Below are 23,591 nucleotides of genomic sequence, written 5' to 3' on the forward strand. Positions count from 1 at the left end.
ACATCAAACAACATCAAAGGTACGAGAAATGACTGTGAATAAATGTTTTTATTAACACAATTATTGTTAATACAGGTAAATTGTGACACCTGAACTACCCCCCCCCCCTTTTATGATTCTTTAAAACTAAATTATCAGAATTAGGAGCTTTTACCATATTTATGGGCTGCTTTTCCCATCTTTGCACATGACATGCAAAAAACCAACAAATTATACTTTCTCATCTCACCGTTTACAACCAAAGGTACAAATTACATGTTTTTTTTCTTTCAATTCAGTTCAGTTTCACCTCAGAGATTCAGTCCAATTCAAGCCAATTACAAGTCAGTTCACTGTAAAACATAAAATCTTCGCCCAAATTCTGGTGACCTGAAAACGGAGGCTTCAGTTGCAAATGAACCCCAGCGACTGTCCAGCGAGCGCTGTGCATGAACGGCGTGGAGCCAAAGAAGCAAGGCGCCGCAGAGTGGTGGAATCCTCAGCTGAAAGGGATGGAGATCTGTTTTCTGTCCGGCTTTTCTTCTTCTTCTGCTGCTTTTTCCCTGCTGGTCAGTGCTCATTTCAGGCAATACCGCCCCAAAGAGCAGCTGTTGTAACTGACGTTGTCCAGGCGGTTTGGTCTGCCCTCTGCTGGGAAAATATCCAACAATGAGATCTTTAAGATGTGATGGAGCTCGGTCATTAAGAGCTTTTTATGTGAGGAGAAGAATCTTAAATTCTATTCTGAATCTAACAGGGAGCCAATGAAGAGAAGCTAAAACTGGAGAAACATGATCTCTCCTGTTAGATCTCATCAGAACTCTGGCTGCAGGGTTTTGGATCAGCTGGAGGCTTTTCAGAGAATATGTGGGACAGAACAATAATAAGGAATTACAGTAGTTCAGTCCAGAAGGAACAGATGCATGGAGCAGTTTCTCTGCTCTGAGACAGGATGGTCCTGATTTTAATGATATTATGAAGGTGAAAGAAGGCAGAAACCTGTTTTATATGTGAGTCAGAGGACAAAACACCTATAAAGAGACTGAATGAAACACAATGGCTCATATATACAACAAATACTTTACTCATTAAGTTAATTTATCTGTGTCTGTGCTCACTGACTATTATCAATGAAACCCTGAGGAAGAGTGTGTCCTCACAAAGGCAGAAACACAAGAACACGGAGAATAAAAGATGACCAGCCTCACATCAGAAACACACTTTCTCTTCATCTTCAAAGCCTCCTGTTCATGTTTGTGTGTGTAAAAGCAGCGTTGTGGTAACCTTCATCACCTGGTGCCACTCTTGAAGGGCACACACGTGTGCTGGCTTCCTGCCAACATGCGTATATGTGTGTGAAGAAGAAGAAAGAGAGTGACTAAGAAGGGGAATGAGAGAGAGGAGTGGGAGGAGAGCGGCGTCGCAGCGAGTCGAGCTGCATTACTGCTGCTGCTCGCCGGCTGTCTGCTGCAGCCTCAGTGTGGCGTCGTCATGGTGCTGATCGGAGCAGCGATCAAATCCGTCCTCCGATACCTCAGTAAGACCACAGGTGAGTGCTGCTGCATTGACGATCGATAGATTAATCGCCGGGTCAGAGAGCATCGATACGTTTAGCTGTCGCTCTCTGGAGATGAGCTCATAAAAACCACGGCCCCTGATTGGCCGGCCGGCGCATGTTAAAATCATTTGGAGCATGGTTCAGGTCATCGATTCCATCACCTTCTCCCAGGATTACGGGATTCTCTTCTTCTGCAAAAACATTAGAACCTCTTCAAGCACCTGGTGTCATTAAGAGCCTATTTAAAGACCTCCGTTACTCCTCAAGCACCACGATGACAGGAATCCTCTGAAGGACACCTTGAGATGTCAGGATGGCCAGTACCCCTGGAACCCTCACAATGACCATGAGCATGAAATCTCCTTCAGAACTCCTGACACCTGCTCAAGAACCACGTTTCAATGGTGATATCTGGAAAACCCTGGAGAACTGAGACCCACGCAGTGTTTCTTCCTCAAGCTCCTTATCCTGAGGTCTGCCCAAGCATCTCTGGTCCTTCTTAGACATCTATAGAACATAATAAGGGACCTACTTTTATTCTGGCCTCATCATACCTCTTTTAAAGGACCCGTATGCTCAGAAATCATTTAAGTTAACCTCTTCAAGGACCCTTCAAGGACCTTTCTGTGATCCACAGAACTTCTCTAAAAATCATTTAAACCCTTCTTGTATGATCTCAAGGATCCCTGGAACCTCCTTCAGATACCTGGAGCTGGCTTAAAGATCTTAAAGATCTCTTCAAGGGCCCCCAGGAGCCTTTTAAAAAGTCCCTTTTAATCCACATGGAAACCACTTTGGCCCCAGAACTTCCTCAAAAACCTTTCATGCTGACTCAAAGATCACTCTGGCTTCTCATGATTCAGATCTCGTGAACCATTTCATGTAATTTAGGCCCCACTTTGGGGACTATTTCCTCTTCCCAAGAAGTACATCTGAATGATGCAATTAGCCAAATCAAGATGCCTGGGTGAACTGAGCTAACTGGGATCTCCTGAGATGTTAAAATCTCTTGAACTTGAACTAGAACTTGACCGTTGGAGAACACTTGGTCCCTGTTTAAGGACAAGTTGGACGTCTGTCTGCCTTGAGGACATTTGGAGTCCCCTTCAGAACCACAGGGTGCTGGACAGTTCAGATGAATGAGTGGACACCCCCCCTTACAGAGGCATCCTCACTGTCACCCTGGCTGCTTTACGCTGAAATAAAGACTACTTAGCAACATTTTCCAGACAGAATCCGACTGAAGCACTATTTCAGTCTCCTTAAGGGCAGAATTTTTGTCCTTTTTTGTTCTATTTTGTTTGGTTCCACAACGTCTTGCTGCGGTTTTATTGATTGTTTCATCGGATGTGGTTGATTCTTGGTGCCTGACAAACAGTAATGGTTATTTATTTCCTTGCTTTCTTAAACTTTGTGGAAATGAATGACTGGAATAACACTTTGAAAAAGTATTGATCATCCAGGAGGACAGAGAAATGAGGTTAAAGACCCATAAAACATTTTCCTAATCTGTCAAAAAGTGCAATTTGCGCCAGTTTTTCTGCTGGAAATCGCAGAAAACTGAGATTTAAATGTCACATCTGTCAACACATCTGTCCAGTAAAATCTCCAGCAAATCAAACTGGAATTCACTCACATGAAAATCCCAGTAGCTCAGCTGCGGTCACCTTCAGAACTGCTGAGAGCTGCAGCTCCGATCATCACTGCCTCCGTCTGGGAGTGAATTTGCTGTAACGAGATTAAATGCAGAAAGCAGCCTTAACTCCTGTTTCTCCTTCTGTCTTTGCAGCAGGGGACAGGGACTCTAAGTGGTCTGTTCACTACACTTCCCAGAAGCCTCAACAGGGTCTGCGCTTCATTCCTGGGAAGAGACGATCCGGCAGTGCTGATGACCTGCGAGGTGAGAGCACTGACAGACTGCTGCTGTGACACAAAACAGCGTCTCAACACATTTAGCTCAACCAACATTTTCAGCTAATGTCCTTGAAAAAGCAGGATAACACAAGCAAAGACAAAGCAAATCACAAAGGATCCTTTTGTGGGTATTTTTACAAAGTTGCTGCTGTGCATTGGTATCTAAGAACTGTAGGACCTCTCAGATGATGTATAATCTACCCTGGAAATGAAGAGTTAAAAGGTGAAGTGAGCTTAGTTACGCCTTTCCCACTGTCACAGGACTGGTTCTCCACCAGTTTGGGGACCTAACTTTGAACCGTTCAGAGCATTTCAACCAAAAATAAATGAATTCAGAAGCCAAAGGAATCGGTTCCCTGAAAAGAATTGGAGCCAAAATGGTAAAAGTTGGACAATGTTCTCAGCTGTTGATCCGTCTTTGTTCACAACAACTTCCTATAAGACGGATAGAAACACCAGTTCCAGGAATCTAAGATCAGCACTTCAGGTAAGTGAGGTTGTTTCGTGGAAAATGTGAAAGAGAATCATCCAAAAAACAGAAAAATCTAGAAATGGCATCAAGATTCAAGAGTTACCAGGAAGAGTTTGGTTCCAAGTATGGAGAGAAAGTGAAACTGTTCATGATGTCAAACGATAAGAGATCCGGCAGCTGGGAGAGATGAGAATTCAAATGAAGCTTTTTTCCTTTAATCAGTTTGCTGCAATCAAATCATTTCATTGTGGAAAGTATTAAGTGTGCAAATACTTCTTAGAAGCAGAAAGAGTCTAAGTCTGTCACCATCTGGCTCCACCAACATCGGGACATTCACAGTTTCGACAGTAAATAATCAGTTAATTTACAGCGTGGAAGATCTTTTTCAGTTAATCACTCGACTTTTAAGGCTTGGGATGAAGTCTAAGATCGGAGTCAATGCAGGAGAGGCAGGTCAACAAAAAGCAAGTCGTGTTCCAAGTCCCTGAGAAGTGAAGCTTCAAAAACAAACTATTCAAGGAAAACGATGTTGCATCAGATCATATTTTCCTTCCCCTTCATTAGCTTCTCAGCTTTTTTTTAATAAATTTGACGGTAAATTCCTTTAAAGATCCTTTTGTGCTTTCTCGCAGATTGCACTGAAACTGTGATTCTGCACAGCATGGAGCTCCCTGTAATGAAATCGGTGCTCTCTGTGCAGGCAAACCTTAAATCCTGGGTGTGTTGTGGGATTAGAGTTAGCTGAGAGACAACAGCAGTCCCTGACTTCACTTAATGACCGCACACACTCGTATAATAGCGTCCGCTCCGGCACGTAAAGCTTTTACTTATCAGCCTCTTACATGAATCCAGTTCAAGGATTTCATCCGAGATGCTCCCTCTTTCAGAGAATTTAACTGGACCTTGTTGTTCATTTACCAAAAGCAACATCTGTTCTGTTCAGACAACGACTATTAAGCTACACATGTGAAAGTAAAAGGGCATGGGGGCTCCTGTTGGAATAAAACAAGCCCAGGTTGGGCAGATTAACCCTCATTGATGTGTAAATAGAGGGATTCAGAGCCAGACTCTGAGCCCTGTGTGACTGCAGAGGGCTGCAGTGGTGTGCAAGCAGCTTTCTGCTGCATCTCAGCCGCTGCAGAACACAAAGGATGCTCTTTTCAGCATACCCTGGATTCATTGATTGATCAGGAGGGCAGCATGAGTTTTTCTTCTCTTCCCCTCTGGGTAAAGCAGTGGAAAAGGTCTGGCTGATTTTATGACTGACTGCTGCACGACTTTTATCTTTATGTGTCTGTAGTGGGTAACGGGCTGACTCAGCATGGCTGCTCTCAGCCACAACCACCGAGCCCCACCTTCCGTTTATCTTCTGGACTCGACCAATCAGAGGGAAGCCGACGCAGACGGTGGCGGGAGAATAGCAGGAAGATGGTGAGCGACGCTCCTGACTGAAGTTGTGCTGTTGCTGTTGCTGGTCATGAATATTAATGAGGCCAAAGACTGCAGTGGAAAGAAGCAGCTTAGTGACTCAAGGAGAACTGACTGAGCTCCTGTCAGGCTGATTGTATAGTTTGGAAGGATTATTTTGTCCTGTCAGGCTAATTGTATAGTTTGGAAGGATTATTTTCTCCTGTCAGGCTGATTGTATAGTTTGGAAGGATCATTTTGTCCTGTCAGGCTAATTGTATAGTTTGGAAGGATTATTTTGTCCTGTCAGGCTAATTGTATAGTTTGGAAGGATTATTTTGTCCTGTCAGGCTGATTGTATAGTTTGGAAGGATAATTTTTGTCCTGTCAGGCTAATTGTATAGTTTGGAAGGATAATTTTCTCCTGTCAGGCTAATTGTATAGTTTGGAAGGATAATTTTGTCCTGTCAGGCTAATTGTATAGTTTGGAAGGATTATTTTGTCCTGTCAGGCTAATTGTATAGTTTGGAAGGATTATTTTGTCCTGTCAGGCTAATTGTATAGTTTGGAAGGATTATTTTCTCCTGTCAGGCTGATTGTATAGTTTGGAAGGATTATTTTCTCCTGTCAGGCTGATTGTATAGTTTGGAAGGATTATTTTGTCCTGTCAGGCTAATTGTATAGTTTGGAAGGATTATTTTGTCCTGTCAGGCTAATTGTATAGTTTGGAGGATTATTTTCTCCTGTCAGGCTGATTGTATAGTTTGGAAGGATAATTTTCTCCTGTCAGGCTGATTGTATAGTTTGGAAGGATTATTTTGTCCTGTCAGGCTAATTGTATAGTTTGGAAGGATTATTTTGTCCTGTCAGGCTAATTGTATAGTTTGGAAGGATTATTTTGTCCTGTCAGGCTAATTGTATAGTTTGGAAGGATTATTTTCTCCTGTCAGGCTGATTGTATAGTTTGGAAGGATTATTTTGTCCTGTCAGGCTGATTGTATAGTTTGAAGGATTATTTTCTCCTGTCAGGCTGATTGTATAGTTTGGAAGGATTATTTTCTCCTGTCAGGCTGATTGTATAGTTTGGAAGGATTATTTTCTCCTGTCAGGCTGATTGTATAGTTTGGAAGGATTATTTTCTCCTGTCAGGCTGATTGTATAGTTTGGAAGGATTATTTTCTCCTGTCAGGCTGATTGTATAGTTTGGAAGGATTATTTTGTCCTGTCAGGCTGATTGTATAGTTTGAAGGATTATTTTCTCCTGTCAGGCTGATTGTATAGTTTGGAAGGATTATTTTCTCCTGTCAGGCTGATTGTATAGTTTGGAAGGATTATTCTCTCCTGTCAGGCTGATTGTATAGTTTGGAAGGATTATTTTCTCCTGTCAGGCTGATTGTATAGTTTGGAAGGATTATTTTGTCCTGTCAGGCTGATTGTATAGTTTGGAAGGATTATTTTGTCCTGTCAGGCTGATTGTATAGTTTGGAAGGATCATTTTCTCCTGTCAGGCTGATTGTATAGTTTGGAAGGATTATTTTGTCCTGTCAGGCTAATTGTATAGTTTGGAAGGATTATTTTCTCCTGTCAGGCTAATTGTATAGTTTGGAAGGATTATTTTCTCCTGTCAGGCTGATTGTATAGTTTGGAAGGATTATTTTGTCCTGTCAGGCTGATTGTATAGTTTGAAGGATTATTTTCTCCTGTCAGGCTGATTGTATAGTTTGGAAGGATTATTTTCTCCTGTCAGGCTGATTGTATAGTTTGGAAGGATTATTTTCTCCTGTCAGGCTGATTGTATAGTTTGGAAGGATTATTTTCTCCTGTCAGGCTGATTGTATAGTTTGGAAGGATTATTTTCTCCTGTCAGGCTGATTGTATAGTTTGGAAGGATTATTTTGTCCTGTCAGGCTGATTGTATAGTTTGAAGGATTATTTTCTCCTGTCAGGCTGATTGTATAGTTTGGAAGGATTATTTTCTCCTGTCAGGCTGATTGTATAGTTTGGAAGGATTATTTTCTCCTGTCAGGCTGATTGTATAGTTTGGAAGGATTATTTTGTCCTGTCAGGCTAATTGTATAGTTTGGAAGGATTATTTTGTCCTGTCAGGCTAATTGTATAGTTTGGAAGGATTATTTTCTCCTGTCAGGCTGATTGTATAGTTTGGAAGGATTATTTTCTCCTGTCAGGCTGATTGTATAGTTTGGAAGGATTATTTTCTCCTGTCAGGCTGATTGTATAGTTTGGAAGGATTATTTTGTCCTGTCAGGCTGATTGTATAGTTTGGAAGGATTATTTTGTCCTGTCAGGCTGATTGTATAGTTTGGAAGGATTATTTTCTCCTGTCAGGCTGATTGTATAGTTTGGAAGGATTATTTTGTCCTGTCAGGCTGATTGTATAGTTTGGAAGGATCATTTTACACAACAGTTCTGTAAAAGCAATGAGAAACTTCCCATGTCTGCGTAATGTGTGGATTTGTAGTAGTTTCGTTGTAATCGAGTCCTTTTCTACTAATTCTGCACTTTGTTGCAGTAATTTTGTGTCCCTGTTATGTATATTTCTTTATGACTATTGTCGGTCTGTGTTATAGATCTACAACAGTCTACAACAGCAGTTATTTAGTGTGTTTTGGGAGTTCTTTCTCTTGGTGTATCTTTTCAGTTTTTAAGCATTCATTATTACTCTTTACGGTAACTTTGAATCGGTGTGTTGTCATTTTATCTTTTGGGTTTTATCTTTTATCTTGCATCTTCTTTCAGTCACCTTTCTGTCATCTCTGTTGTTGTCTGTCTGTGGTCCCTGGACTCAGTTTATATAAAGAAATATTTAAATGTGTTTAGAATGAGAGCTGAAACGTTTCTTATTTAATCACAATGGCTCCAGTTTCTGAAGATTTGCTCGTTTCTTCAGTGTATTTATCAGTATAATCTCAGTTTCCTGCCTCTTATTTTTTTTTATTTCATGCAATGAAAACATTCACCAATCAGCTTTCGTTTGAGACAGTTTTGACCAAAACTGACGTGCCCATACGGCTGTTGCTTCTGGTCCGTTTTGATCCAGTTCTTCTTTTCCGCTGCAGCAGAAGAGAACTGTTGAGCTTCACTGACTCCTGCTGGTCAAACTGAAACACTGACAGCATTGTTCTACTATTGACTTGCAGCAATGAGTGTCCTTCCTCATTTCTTATTCTGTTTCTCACCCTTTTATCCCTCCCTCTCACCATTCTTCATCTCAGAGATCCAGAGTCTTGGATTTTTTCTCTCGGTCTTGTTTTACAGTTTGTTTCAAGCTTTCAGTCTGGAGAAGAAAGGTAAACATGGACTGAACTCCTTTAGAATAAACTAGAGTGGATAGAACTGTCCTGAAGTAGAGCAGTTTGCAGATCACACCTAACCAGACTGTGCTAGATTAAACTGAGGTTCTACATTAGAGTCCAGCTCAGCTCGTCTGAATTTCCCCTGCCTCTCGTTGAAACAGTGTGTGAGTTACGGCTTTTCATTTATCAGTCATCAGCAACTTCTGAGGAGGATGAGGGGTTCTTCCTGAACAACATGCGACCTATGACCCCTTTGATCCTGAACCCCGTCAATCTCACCTCCAGTTGGGATGAGTTTTCTCCGGCCTATGAGTCAACAGCCGACATGGAGATGGAGCCGATTCAGAGGCTTCCGACCCCAGAGGAGAGGATGAGGCAGCAGGCGGACACAGTCGCGGCTGATATAGTTCCTATCAATGTAACAGGTACAGCTGTACTCGGATCAAATTAAGTTTTGAGGACTCTCAACTTGAATCTGAACTTTAAAAACAGGTGAAATGTGGGCTTGAGACTGACTTGTAACTCATCCTCGACTGTATTATTCGATTTCATCTCAGAACTGAAACCTGAAAATGGTTAAAAATCTGCCTAAAACTTAATTAGGAGTTTAGATTTAACTGTTAAAAAATAAGCAACAAGTCCTGATCAGGTATGGAACAACAGATTTTTCATCATACCCTTAAATATGATGTATAATGGCGTCATGAGTGTTTCTACATTAGAGCAGATGTTGTCCTTAAGTCTTTCACTTGATCCTTGACATGTTGACAGTCCTCATAAAGAGGAAGTGTTAAACACGCCTTTAAGCGTGAGACTGAGACCAACACATAACGACTGATTTTACGCTTCTCGGTTACATTCAATCCATAACACAACAACACTTTAATAGAACATTTTTTCCACTTGCTGGTTTGCTTGAGACAATAACTTCACTTGGTTGTGACACAGTTTGCTAAGTTAGACACGGCCTGACAGCTGCTATAAATGTAACAGGCACAGCTGGACTCAGAAAATGCTTTACAGAAGTCTTGAATTTTGTAAATTTCACAATGCCATGACCTCATCATTCACAATGATATAAACTCAATATGACCTGGACTCAGGATGTGACTGTGGACCAGTTCCAATATCCCAACTTAGTCCAATTACCTGGCCCTAACCTTGTATTTTGTGCAGGTAAGGTGTCCCTTTTCTTTTTGATATCAATGACTTTTGGTGAGCTAACCCTTTAGCCATGTGAGTGGAGGCCATTAGTTTGATCCCAAACAGAAAAGGGGCATTTGGAGGGGAAGGGTAGGGCCAAGGGGAGGAAAAGGGACTCTGACACAAGATTCAACTCAGTATCAGGGCCAAACTTTGGATTGGGACAGGATTCAGAATGTCCAAAGACTCCATCATAACCTCACGTCTTCATTGTTTTCCGTTTCTTCAAACTTTAGGGGAGAGTTTTGATCGTCAGGCCAGTTTTCGGAGGACACTCTCCAATGCTGACTCTTTGACCCGACGACCTCATAGTAAACTGAGCCGTCGTAAGACGGTTTCTGCCATACCAGATGCTGTCATCCCCAAGCCCACTGTGTCTGGGGATCTTCCTGGTCAGTTCTCCACTGTGGGTCGACCTGCATCCACGTGCTGCACCTCCCTTCATCAACAAAAGAAGACAGAGGTGGAAGTGGACGAGACGGGAGAAATCAGAAAGGAGTCAACAAGAAGAATCCGAGCCCCAAGAGGTGAGGGGATGTCCAGCCTCATGGCGACCCTTACCTCCTCCCCACGTGTTGACAAGGCCCCCGTCTCCTGCTGCTCATCATCCTCTGAGATCCACAGCCTCCCCAGTCTGCCAACCAACACCTCTCTGAACTCTGAGGTCAGCTGTAACAACACCCCCTACAGGATGCTCAGTGACTCCTCGTCTAACTATCAGGTCAGTTTAACAGAAATTATTCCCACATAAAATGTTTTAAAACAAAAGTCAAACTAAATCCATCTCTTCACTGCTGTTTTCCTCTCCAGGGTTTCCCCAGTGACCTCAAGCCCCTGCTGCCCTTCGACTCCACTGCTCGAGTCATACCCCAGTCTCCCCCCTCCTCCTCTTGTTTCCCCTCCTCCCCCATCAACTCCTCCGCCCTGCAACCAGAGTGGTCTTACGCCAACAAAAGCCCCTTAAAAGAGGTTCCTTCCTCCCCCAACTCCGAATCCTCATCCTCTATCACAGAATCAGTGTCTCAGTTTAGCTACCAGGCTCTGGATGACCGGACCGCCACCAGGCTGGATGCTCAGTGCTTCTACGATGGTGTTTTTTGTAGTGGGGAGAGTTGGAGCTACAGTCCTCTGTCCCCTAGCTCCAGCGTCCACAGCGGCAGCACCCAGGACATCAGATGTGTCTCTGAAGAGGGTTGGAGTTGCGAACCCCTCCTCTCCTCTGGACGCTCCACTCCTTCCAACGCTGACTCTAACTCTTTGTGTTCAGAGAGGATGACCCACTCTCCCTCACTCAACCGGGAGAGAAGGAAGTCCAGCACCTCTTCTTACTACTCCCGCACAGTTAGCCGCAGCATTTCCTTGCGCAAGTCCAAACGCCCGCCTGCTCCACCAATGCGTTCCGACTCTTTGAGGCGCAGGCCAGGTCGCAGCAAATCCTCCCGCTCTTCACTGAGCCCGTGTCTGGATCGCAGCCCCCGCCCACAACGCACTACCTCGTGCACACCCACCTCATCTCCCCAGGCCTTTCACGATCCCTGGGTCCCCCGCAGCAACACCAAAAGACGGCAGAGTGGGCTAAACTGTGGGACAGTCACAACCTTTGAGCCTTTAGGCCAAGACTGCCCCACGGCAACCTCCTCTGACTCCACCCCTTGCAACCCCAACCCGACGAGCTCAAACCATGCGTACACCTTCTCCCCCGGGTTACAAGGCTCAAAGGACGAAGGACTGAGACTTCCTTTCAGCCACCACCCACCTGAGCCCTCTGTGGCTGGGCTTCAGCGCCTCGCCTCTCCCTCCAGCGGCTACTCCAGCCAGTCCAACACCCCCACTCCTGGGACTCCAGTGTCCTCCCCCCTCAACCCCTCTTCCCCTCTCGCAGCGAGCCCCGGAGCCTTCTCCCTCCCTCCAGTCTCCCTCTTCTCCTCCTCATCCTCTTCCACCTTCCCACTGTCGCCTGCCGCCTCCTCTCTTCCCAGGACTAAGTCACGGGGGGAAGGAAGGCCAAAGCCACCTGTGCCAGAAAGGAAGTCATCCCTCCTCTCGTCCCCCTCTTCCTCATTTTCCTCCACATCTTCCCTCTCTTCCTACACCTCCTCTGATTCATCTGCAAGGTATCCTCTTCTCCCACCTCCCCCTCCCCCACCTCCTCTTCTGCAATCTTCCTCTCCTTTACCTCCTTCTGCTCCTCCGGTCCGGAAGTTCTGCCTCCCTGCTCCTCCATCTTTTGCCAAATTCTCCATCACTCCTCCTCCACCTCCTCCTCCACCTCTTCCTCCTGCAAATCCAGCTCCTCCCTTTCCCAAGTTCTGCCTCCCTGCTCCTGTGTCTTCCATGGCATCTCTTGGTGCTCCTAATCTTCCACCACCTCCCCTTCCTCTCCCACTTTTAGCCCTCCCCACCCCTCCTCCTCTACCTCCTTCCACCCGGCCTCCTCCTCCTCCCTACTCCTATGCTGTGAGGCAGACTTCCCAGCACACTCTCATGTCTGCAGTGCCATCCTACTTCCCTCCTCCCCCAACTTCCCCACCACCTCCCTCATTTTCAGAACTCCCAGACATGCCCGACCATCCTCCTCCACCTCCTCCACCTCCTCCACCTCCTCCTCCTCATCTCCCTGCACCCTCCTCCTCTATCTTCTCTCCACCAAACCCTGGTGTGTCTCCAGACTGTGGTGTTAAAACAGCCCCGCCTCCCTCCCTCCTGGTCACTGCTCACGCTTTGCAGTGTGTCAAACTTCGCTCCGTCAACAACCAGGAAGTCTTGCATGACAGCGCTAACTCAGCTCTCCATATCCAAGCTGGCGTGTCATCAGCTAATACTAATCAAAGCGAAGAGGCTCACCTGGACTGCGATGTGTTAGATGAAGCAAATCTTAAAGGCCTGGCCAACAATGATGTTAAATTATCTGTAGGATTATTGGCTAACTTTAACAGCCCAGTCAGTGCTGAAGCAAGTCAATCTGAACTGAATTACAACAAAACAAAAACTGAGACTGGGATTCTAATGAATGAGCCAGCTGATGCTCATCTTCTACAAGGCAGAACAACTATCCAAAGAGACCCTCACACCCAGCTGAACAATGGTGAAAGTCTCCAAAACACCCAGTCCAGTGAACAAGAGAAGGATTTAGACTATTACACTTTTACAAACGGTCAAGTCTCCCCTCCCGAGAGTCCATGGGTAAAAATATGTCACGATTCTGACAGATATCCCTTTGACACAATTATCCAACATCCTCCTCTGGAACAACAGATCATAGAAACAGAGCTAACAGAGCCTGCAGACAAACAGAAAGAGATCAGGACACGACTGTCAGAGAGCAAGAAAGAAGAAGAGAAAAATGACAAAAATAAAACACACAGTCTCAGTGCAATTGATGGGAATTCAGTGTTTGCTGATAATAAACACAATAATCAGGAGATAGAGTCCTGTAGCCCAGGAAAGCTCTGCTCTCCGGATAAGCCGGTTCCACCAAAGAAGCCTGATCTTTGCATTCTGGGTCTGATGGCATCCCCCAAGATCAGAAAAGGACCAAGTGTTTGCAGTAGCGGTGGACCAATCACATCACCCTCTCCTGGGCCGAACAGCCCATCACACCTTCCAGATGATTCTGTTTCTGCACCTTTGCACACTCATGTGATCCATAGTACGCCAGTCACTGGTGGCTCAATGAACACCACACACTCACCTGCCAGCTCCCCTCAGCGGCAGAAGCCACAGATTTTGCACAAGAAGCCAGATATCTTTATGACCTCTCCAAAAACAGCAAAACAATCCTTTCCATCAAAAAACACTGGAGAAAAACTCAACGGGACCACTGGAGCCAGCAGTATTTTCCAGACTCAGAGCACCACGGGGACCAGTGGCACCTTAGTTACTATGGACAACACAAGGGCTAAAACCACTTTCAGTGAGGCCTGTTGCACCTTAGGGGCCGTGGACATCTATGGGAAGTGTGGGCCCACCGGTACAATAGGTATGGGTATATCAGAGGGCCATGGAAATACCTCTACCTGGACAGGGGTTGTCCATGGTGGGGTAACAGAACCCTGCTGTGGTGGGATTGTCAAGACCAGACAACATCCGGATGAGGAGAAAACGTTTCATAGAAGAATGATGAGGTCATCACTGGCTGAAGATGAGGAGGAAGATGAGAGGGAAAGAGAGGAACAGCAAGAGAGGAAGACAACAATGATGATGATGATGACTTCGGCCAACAAAGACAAAGCAAGAAGAAAAAGGAGGAAGAGGCTGGGCAGGCAACTGCTGATGATGTCATCAACCATGGAGCCCTCTCCTTCATCATCGTCGTCGTCGTCGTCATCTTCTTCCTCATCTGAAGATGAACGAGATTTGATAAAAGCCAGGAAAGAGAGGATGAGAATGATGAAAATGTGCAATCAAGAGACGAGTGACTCTGAAGGTTCCTGCTCTGTGATTGGTCAGAGCAGGTTGTCCCTCAGCAGCGCGCTGTCCACTGACAGCCTGCGGGAGGAGCTGTCACTGCCCGACCTCCTGATTCAGGAACCAGACAAAGAACAGGAGGGGCAGGAGGGAGCAGGGAGGACACACCGAGAGGTGAAGGAGGCCAACAGAAGTCCAGATGGTGAGTCGGGTTCATTTGAGTCATGGTTTATGATACTGTGTGATCTTACTTATTTATATTTCTTTACTCTCTGCTACTAAGGTACCTAGATAAGAACAAGCCTGCGGTTCCACTAGTTTGATAAACCAGAGGATAAAGCTTTTTGTTCCCAGAACTTTTACTTGTTTTTCCCTTCAGAGGTATTCACTTATGATGTCATCATAGTTCCTATTACAGATCCAAGAGGTTTCTGGTCTTCAGTTATAGCAGACCTTTTGGATTTAAGAGCATTATTTTCAGAGTTGTAGGTCTGGGAACCGGAAACATAACGCCCTTAAGAGAAGTCACCATTTGTATGTTGAACTAGCAACTGCCAAAGTGACTCTGGATGTGTTCTGGTTGCATTTGACACTTTTACACTGACGGCCCAAAATAGGATGAACACCTTCCTCGTGTGCTGTTAGTCCTTTGCCAACCACAGAAACAGCTTAAGTCTGCCCAAACTAAGACTGCTACTCTTCTGACCTAAAGCAGTATCTGTAGCCCCTAAAGCAGTATCTGTAGCACCTAAAGCAGTACCTGTAGCCCCTAAAGCAGTATCTGTAGCCCCTAAAGCAGTATCTGTAGCCCCTAAAGCAGTACCTGTAGCCCCTAAAGCAGTATCTGTAGCCCCTAAAGCAGTACCTTTAGTCCCTAAAGCAGTATCTGGAGCCCCTAAAGCAGTATCTGTAGCCCCTAAAGCAGTATCTGTAGCACCTAAAGCAGTACCTGTAGCCCCTAAAGCAGTATCTGTAGCACCTAAAGCAGTACCTGTAGCCCCTAAAGCAGTATCTGTAGCCCCTAAAGCAGTATCTGTAGCCTCTAATGCGGTATCTGTAGCCCCTAAAGCGGTATCTGGAGCCCCTAAAGCAGTATCTGTAGCACCTAAAGCAGTATCTGTAGCACCTAAAGCAGTATCTGTAGCACCTAAAGCAGTATCTGTAGCACCTAAAGCAGTATCTGTAGCACCTAAAGCAGTATCTGTAGCACCTAAAGCAGTATCTGTAGCCCCTAAAGCAGTATCTGTAGCCCCTAAAGCAGTACCTGTAGCCCCTAAAGCAGTATCTGTAGCACCTAAAGCAGTATCTGTAGCCCCTAAAGCAGTATCTGTAGCCCCTAAAGCAGTATCTGTAGCCCCTAAAGCAGTATCTGTAGCCCCTAAAGCAGTATCTGTAGCCCCTAAAGCAGTATCTGTAGCCCCTAAAGCAGTACCTGTAGCCCCCAAAGCAGTATCTGTAGCCCCTAAAGCAGTACCTGTAGCCCCTAAAGCAGTATCTGGAGCCCCTAAAGCAGTATCTGTAGCCCCTAAAGCAGTATCTGTAGCCCCTAAAGCAGTATCTGTAGCCCCTAAAGCAGTATCTGTAGCCCCTAAAGCAGTATCTGGAGCCCCTAAAGCAGTACCTGTAGCCCCTAAAGCAGTATCTGTAGCCCCTAAAGCAGTATCTGGAGCCCCTAAAGCAGTACCTGTAGCCCCTAAAGCAGTATCTGTAGCCCCTAAAGCAGTATCTGTAGCCCCTAAAGCAGTATCTGTAGCCCCTAAAGCAGTATCTGTAGCCCCTAAAGCAGTATCTGTAGCCCCTAAAGCAGTATCTGGAGCCCCTAAAGCAGTATCTGGAGCCCCTAAAGCAGTATCTGGAGCCCCTAAAGCAGTACCTGTAGCCCCTAAAGCAGTATCTGTAGCCCCTAAAGCAGTATCTGGAGCCCCTAAAGCAGTACCTGTAGCCCCTAAAGCAGTATCTGTAGCACCTAAAGCAGTATCTGTAGCACCTAAAGCAGTACCTGTAGCCCCTAAAGCAGTATCTGGAGCCCCTAAAGCAGTACCTGTAGCCCCTAAAGCAGTATCTGTAGCCCCTAAAGCAGTATCTGTAGCCCCTAAAGCAGTATCTGTAGCCCCTAAAGCAGTATCTGTAGCCCCTAAAGCAGTATCTGTAGCCCCTAAAGCAGTACCTGTAGCACCTAAAGCAGTACCTGTAGCCCCTAAAGCGGTATCTGTAGCACCTAAAGCAGTATCTGTAGCCCCTAAAGCAGTATCTGTAGCACCTAAAGCAGTATCTGTAGCACCTAAAGCAGTATCTGTAGCCCCTAAAGCAGTATCTGTAGCACCTAAAGCAGTATCTGTAGCCCCTAAAGCAGTATCTGTAGCCCCTAAAGCAGTATCTGTAGCCCCTAAAGCAGTATCTGTAGCCCCTAAAGCAGTACCTGTAGCACCTAAAGCAGTACCTGTAGCCCCTAAAGCGGTATCTGTAGCACCTAAAGCAGTATCTGTAGCCCCTAAAGCAGTATCTGTAGCACCTAAAGCAGTATCTGTAGCACCTAAAGCAGTATCTGTAGCACCTAAAGCAGTATCTGTAGCCCCTAAAGCAGTATCTGTAGCACCTAAAGCAGTATCTGTAGCCCCTAAAGCAGTATCTGTAGCACCTAAAGCAGTATCTGTAGCCCCTAAAGCAGTATCTGTAGCATCTAAAGCAGTATCTGTAGCCCCTAAAGCAGTATCTGTAGCCCCTAAAGCAGTATCTGTAACACCTAAAGCAGTATCACATAGTGGAACAGCATATTTACATGATTTCCCTTAATTTCCCTTCAATTCAATTCAATTCAGTCTAGTTTTCAGTTCAGTTTAGTTGTGTTGAATACAGTTCAATTAAAAAAGATAAACCACAAGTTGCCCTCAAACTGGGTCCCAGTTCTTCTTTAGGAGTTATACTGCTACTCTAATAAATTAAGGTCCACCTTTTTCTTATGCAAGTGTGGAGCAAAATAGGTCAAGTTTCCCCGCTCAAATAAACCTTAAAAGAGGATAAAAACATGCAGCTGCTATGAAAGGGACAAGATAGCAGCTGGTAGTCTGGCAACTGCTGAATAAGAGCCTCTATTTCTGCTCTCGAGAGATGTTTATAGATGGTCTGTGCAGAGCCTGGCCTGTAAGCAAGTAAAGTAGTTTAGAGCATGTTTTTAATTCAAGTTCATCCTGACTAAAGAATAATAAGCCAACGCTTTTGTGTCTTCTACAGATGACTTGTTTGTCGGTGTTTCGGCGGACCAGATGCTTGTCTCCAGTCGACCTCGAACCACAGAGGATCTGTTTGCTGTCATCCACAGGTAGAAAACACTTAAAAACAGGCTGAGCACTGTTTCTACCTCCATGAAAGAGCATCCTCACATGTGTGCTTGACTCTTCCCTGTGCCTCTGGAGCAGTGCAGTGTGGGAAGGCACAGCATGAACACCCTGCATGTCTGGGTGTGGCTGCAGGTAAAGTCTCTGACTTGTCCAGGAATGTATAGAGAGTGGAGTGTGATCAGAAACTAGCTCCTTGTCTTTCCCACCTCATGTAGAAACCAATCCAACCGCTGTCCGTGTAGCTTAAATATGGACCTTTATTCAGTCCCCCCCAGTCTTCAGAAATCTTTCCTTCCCTTATTTTTGTATCCTAAACTAGAGGCTTTTTCCAAACGTGTCCTTTTGTTTGCTGTCTATCCAGTAGTTTCTATTTTTCCCATGCACATGCACTAGCTTTTTGACTGCTTTGTCTTTCACGTGAAAATGCTGCAGACCCAGTTGACCACTGAAGCAAAGGGACTGAGGCTGAATGTTGGCACACTTGGACGTGTTCTTGTCCAGTAATGACTGCCAGGCTCTGCCAGGTGGCCGTCCTCCAGTTTGTGCTGTGAATGATCAAATTTAGCTTGTATTTGGACCGATTTTGGACCACGTGTGGTGGCCTGAACTTGATACTTCCAGTCCAGTGTGTTGTACTTCGGGGCAAGAGTATTGGCTGAGAAGGGCAACTTCAAACTGGGACTTAAAGACTGGCCTTAGATCACACACACGGTTGTTTTAATATGCAACAGATATTAAACACGCACCACATTGAGGAAGAGAAGCCTGAAACCAATTACAGAAAGAGTTTTTATCATGGGTCTGATACGGATACAGATATAAGATCTTTTCTGGGAAGATGCCGGTCAGTCATGTTAGTTTATTGTTTGCCCACAAACCTAAAAGACATTTTGAGTAACAAGTTGGTGTGTCTTCATCTTCATTTTCGTCTTCGGCAGATCAGATAGGATTCACAAAGTTGTTTAAAATGGGGCTGGAAACCGAGGCTATTCGTCTGAGTGACACTAAGAGATGACTTCAGCTTTCAGGCCCAGACTGAACATGTCCAAGAATCTAACTGTTCACCTAAAGCAGTATCTGTAGCCCCTAAAGCAGTATCTGTAGCACCTAAAGCAGTATCTGTAGCACCTAAAGCAGTATCTGTAGCCCCTAAAGCAGTATCCGTAGCCCCTAAAGCAGTATCTGGAGCCCCTAAAGCAGTATCTGTAGCCCCTAAAGCAGTATCTGTAGCCCCTAAAGCAGTATCTGTAGCCCCTAAAGCAGTATCTGTAGCCCCTAATGCGGTATCTGTAGCCCCTAAAGCGGTATCTGTAGCCCCTAAAGCAGTATCTGGAGCCCCTAATGCGGTATCTGTAGCCCCTAAAGCAGTATCTGGAGCCCCTAAAGCAGTATCTGTAGCCCCTAAAGCAGTATCTGTAGCCCCTAAAGCGGTATCTGTAGCCCCTAAAGCAGTATCTGTAGCCCCTAATGCGGTATCTGTAGCCCCTAAAGCAGTATCTGTAGCCCCTAAAGCAGTATCTGGAGCCCCTAAAGCAGTATCTGGAGCCCCTAAAGCAGTATCTGGAGCCCCTAAAGCAGTATCTGGAGCCCCTAAAGCAGTATCTGGAGCCCCTAAAGCAGTATCTGTAGCCCCTAAAGCAGTATCTGTAGCCCCTAAAGCAGTATCTGTAGCACCTAAAGCAGTATCTGTAGCCCCTAAAGCAGTATCTGTAGCCCCTAAAGCAGTATCTGTAGCCCCTAAAGCAGTATCTGTAGCCCCTAAAGCAGTATCTGGAGCCCCTAAAGCAGTATCTGTAGCACCTAAAGCAGTATCTGTAGCACCTAAAGCAGTATCTGTAGCCCCTAAAGCAGTATCTGTAGCACCTAAAGCAGTATCTGTAGCCCCTAAAGCAGTATCTGTAGCCCCTAAAGCAGTATCTGTAGCCCCTAAAGCAGTATCTGTAGCCCCTAAAGCAGTATCTGTAGCACCTAAAGCAGTATCTGGAGCCCCTAAAGCAGTATCTGGAGCCCCTAAAGCAGTATCTGTAGCACCTAAAGCAGTATCTGGAGCCCCTAAAGCAGTATCTGGAGCCCCTAAAGCAGTATCTGTAGCACCTAAAGCAGTATCTGGAGCCCCTAAAGCAGTATCTGGAGCCCCTAAAGCAGTATCTGTAGCACCTAAAGCAGTATCTGGAGCCCCTAAAGCAGTATCTGGAGCCCCTAAAGCAGTATCTGTAGCACCTAAAGCAGTATCTGGAGCCCCTAAAGCAGTATCTGGAGCCCCTAAAGCAGTATCTGGAGCCCCTAAAGCAGTATCTGGAGCCCCTAAAGCAGTATCTGGAGCCCCTAAAGCAGTATCTGTAGCACCTAAAGCGGTATCTGTAGCACCTAAAGCGGTATCTGTAGCCCCTAAAGCAGTATCTGGAGCCCCTAAAGCAGTATCTGGAGCCCCTAAAGCAGTATCTGTAGCACCTAAAGCAGTATCTGTAGCACCTAAAGCAGTATCTGGAGCCCCTAAAGCAGTATCTGTAGCACCTAAAGCAGTATCTGTAGCCCCTAAAGCAGTATCTGTAGCCCCTAAAGCAGTATCTGTAGCACCTAAAGCAGTATCTGTAGCCCCTAAAGCAGTATCTGGAGCCCCTAAAGCAGTATCTGTAGCCCCTAAAGCAGTATCTGTAGCACCTAAAGCAGTATCTGGAGCCCCTAAAGCAGTATCTGGAGCCCCTAAAGCAGTATCTGTAGCACCTAAAGCAGTATCTGTAGCCCCTAAAGCAGTATCTGTAGCCCCTAAAGCAGTATCTGTAGCACCTAAAGCAGTATCTGTAGCCCCTAAAGCAGTATCTGTAGCACCTAAAGCAGTATCTGGAGCCCCTAAAGCAGTATCTGTAGCCCCTAAAGCAGTATCTGTAGCACCTAAAGCAGTATCTGGAGCCCCTAAAGCAGTACCTGTAGCCCCTAAAGCAGTATCTGTAGCACCTAAAGCAGTATCTGTAGCACCTAAAGCAGTATCTGTATCTGGAAACCGAGGCTATTCGTCTGAGTGACACTAAGAGATGACTTCAGCTTTCAGGCCCAGACTGAATCTAACTGTTCATTTCTGTCGCACTACTCTTAGGTCAAAACGGAAGCTGCTTGGAAGAAGGGATTCAGAACAAGAGAGGCATCACATCCTCTCCTCCTCCTCCTCTTCCCAGTCCTGGGAGACATCCACCGACTCCCTCCCCAACCGGACCCGACCAGCATCCCTGGGGAGTCACAGGTCAGCAAAGAGCGAGAGCTTTAAAGCGCTCCTGCTGAGGAAAGGCAGTCGTGCCGATCTGTCGTCTCGTATCTCGGCAGTTGAGCGGCTTCGTGTCATTCCGGCTCCATCTTCTGCCACCATCCTCCAGAGGGCGCCGGCTCCTCCTCCAGCGCCGGGCCACGTGAAGCACGTAAGCCCCTCCCATTCAGCAGATGACATCAGCAGCCGCCTGACGCTGACTGGGCCGCCAGCGTCCGCCTGCACCCTCTCTATGATGCTGAGGTGGAGACGGCGGGTTCTGGCCCACAGTCACCTCCTCCTCACCTCCTCCTCTCCCGTCTTCGTCCTTTCCTCCTCCCACATGCGCCCTCGCTCCCTCACTCCTCCCTGCTCTGCCAGCCGGCGCTTTGCCGCTCGCTGCCGCCTTTTTGCCGCCCCCATGACTGCCATCCAGGAAGGGGAAGGCGAGGAGGAAGATGATGCTGAGTCACCAGGAGACTGTAAAGAATCAAACCTGAGCTTGGTGGAGACTTCTTGATCGACAGGCCAAAGTTTGTGGGCAGAAGTCGTCCCTGAATGTGTTTAAAACTGTTAAAACTGCACACATTGAGCTGAATGTACTGAAGCACAACCGCCGATGGACCTGCCGCCACTTTTACACGCCAGACAGGTCGGAAAAGGACGTGTGCATAACATTTCTCTCGGATTTCGTCATGATTAGGGAATGAACATCTCAAGAAAACAAGCTTGCTGAGTGCATGTTGTCTCGTTAATCAAAGTATCTTTTAGGTTGTTTTGCACTTTACTACTGAGAACCTTTTGTGGATGAATCCTTTGGGTTATTAACTTTGACACTGAACTCATTTGTGACGTTTGTTTTCTTGAGATCACATTTAAAGTGTCATAACGTAGTGTAAGAATAATGATGTTAAGCAGTTGTATTTAAAGGGTTTTTATGACTCATTATTGGCCTGCTGACGTAAACTTTTTATTATTATCTGTGGAAATCCAGTACAAAGCTGCAACTTTTCAATAATTAAAGATTTTGTACCGATATTTAATATTCTAGCCTTTAATTTGCAGCCATTGGACATATTGGAAGTAAAATTAGTAATTACCCAGAACATAAAAACAAACAGATTTAATGCATGAAAACATCATATAAAGTAAAACTTATAATAATAATAATAATATCATCATAGTTCCAAAGGTGGAAACACCCAGAAAACTTCAACTGTCACTTTTAAATCAGCTCATTTTGGATATATAAAGTGATTTATGATTATAAGTGAACTGTTTCCCTTCAAGCTAAAGCAACATGGAAAGTATCTCAACAGCATCTTGTGTTTTTAGGGGCTTTTTACTCAGTTTAATTCCTTAAAAGTCTAATTTTCTGTGTTATTACCACCTACACTGACTTACTTTATCACTGATAATACAACTAGCTGATCCTGTACTGTAAATAATCCCGTTTCTTCCTTCTCTTTCATTGTCTTAAGGTGTTTCTGTAAGATTTGCAGCTGGATTCTTGTTTCTTATCTGTAGCTCGGAGCCTCGGGTGAAGGTTTCTCTAAACGTAGCAGGTAGTGAGAGGATTTAAGTCTTTAAGGTGAAGATGTTGAATGTAGAAGCGAATATATTGTATCTGTGTGAATGCAAAGGGTTCGGATTTACTGTGATAATGATAAAAAGAGTATATAACATGGAAACTGAATGGTGGAAGTGAAGAGTCTGACGCGAAGGGAGCCGAATGTGAGAAGAAAAAGGATTTGTATGATTATAACAAAGGAAATGAAGCAATAAAGAACTGATTGTATTCTGCAGCTGTGTTTTTTTTGTCTGTTTCCTCCTTCAAGATTATATAGATTTAATTAATTATGTAGAATAGGAAATCAAATGGAAGAAAAACAGCATCTTAACCGTCTGCTTTGTGTCCCTGTGGAGTCTTTGTTCCTTTTTGCAGTAGTTTTCTTTGTTTTAGGTGCTTTATGTTGCCTTTCTGTTGGTTTCTTATAGTGGATGTACTTCGTCTCTTTGTGGCTGTATTGCTTATCTGTATTTGTATCCGTTTTTAGATATTTTAGAAGGTGTTTCGCGCTGCTCGGTGATCATATTGTGTCTTTGTGAGTCCTGTGTTTAATATGTGCTTAACTTGGTGTCTTCTTGTAGTTGTGTTGAGACTTATATCCCGTCTGTAGTTATTTGGCTTTTCTTTATGCTTTTTTTCCAGCTGTTTTGTCTCTTTGTTGCAGACATTCATGCAATTGCTTTGCATTTCTACGTATTTCTGTTGTTGTATTGTGTGACTGATCTTATTTTGCACGTTGCTGTGGTCGGTGTATCTGTCCTAATATCTGCAGCTGCCTTGCATTACATTTTAAGCAACCATCTTGCATGCCTTTGTGTTTATTTTAAACCTCTTTGAGGTTGTTTCCCTCCCTTTGCAGTGTGTGTGCCGTGGTCGTTACATTTTTGGATTTAGTTTTAATTTGAGCCGGCATAAGTGACTCCAGTCTTAGCCTAATGGTGGCAGAACAACAACTCCTGAACACAAGTGGGATTTATGGATCAGACTCGGCGTCGATAATGGCTTTTATGAACAGTTAGAACATGTATTTAAAAACTATTACAGGTCAGTTTCCAGCCAACTCACTCAAGTTCTGCAGAGAATATTTACTCAACAAGCCCTCTGTCCCCTTAGAGCCACGAGAATCATTTGAATCGGACATAGACTACTGCATGCTTTAACTCACAGGAGCAACTAAATGTCAGAGGATCT

General features: G+C 45.0%; 1 protein-coding gene across 1 annotated transcript; it reads left to right on the forward strand.

Moving 5' to 3' along the window:
* Positions 1-1,446: 1,446 nt before the first annotated feature.
* nhsl1a (NHS-like 1a) lies at positions 1,447-22,610 on the forward strand. The gene is made up of 8 exons (XM_072379139.1): positions 1,447-1,528; positions 3,327-3,437; positions 5,224-5,354; positions 8,835-9,069; positions 10,084-10,568; positions 10,658-14,456; positions 17,486-17,573; positions 20,687-22,610. The coding sequence occupies exons 1-8, from the start codon at positions 1,471-1,473 to the stop codon at positions 21,348-21,350; spliced, it is 5,571 nt and encodes a 1,856-aa protein (XP_072235240.1). The 5' UTR covers positions 1,447-1,470; the 3' UTR covers positions 21,351-22,610.
* Positions 22,611-23,591: the final 981 nt, after the last annotated feature.

This window comes from Leuresthes tenuis, unplaced genomic scaffold (genome assembly GCF_036924035.1).
Source record: "Leuresthes tenuis unplaced genomic scaffold, fLeuTen1.0.hap1 SCAF_1, whole genome shotgun sequence".
NCBI lineage: Eukaryota > Metazoa > Chordata > Actinopteri > Atheriniformes > Atherinopsidae > Leuresthes > Leuresthes tenuis.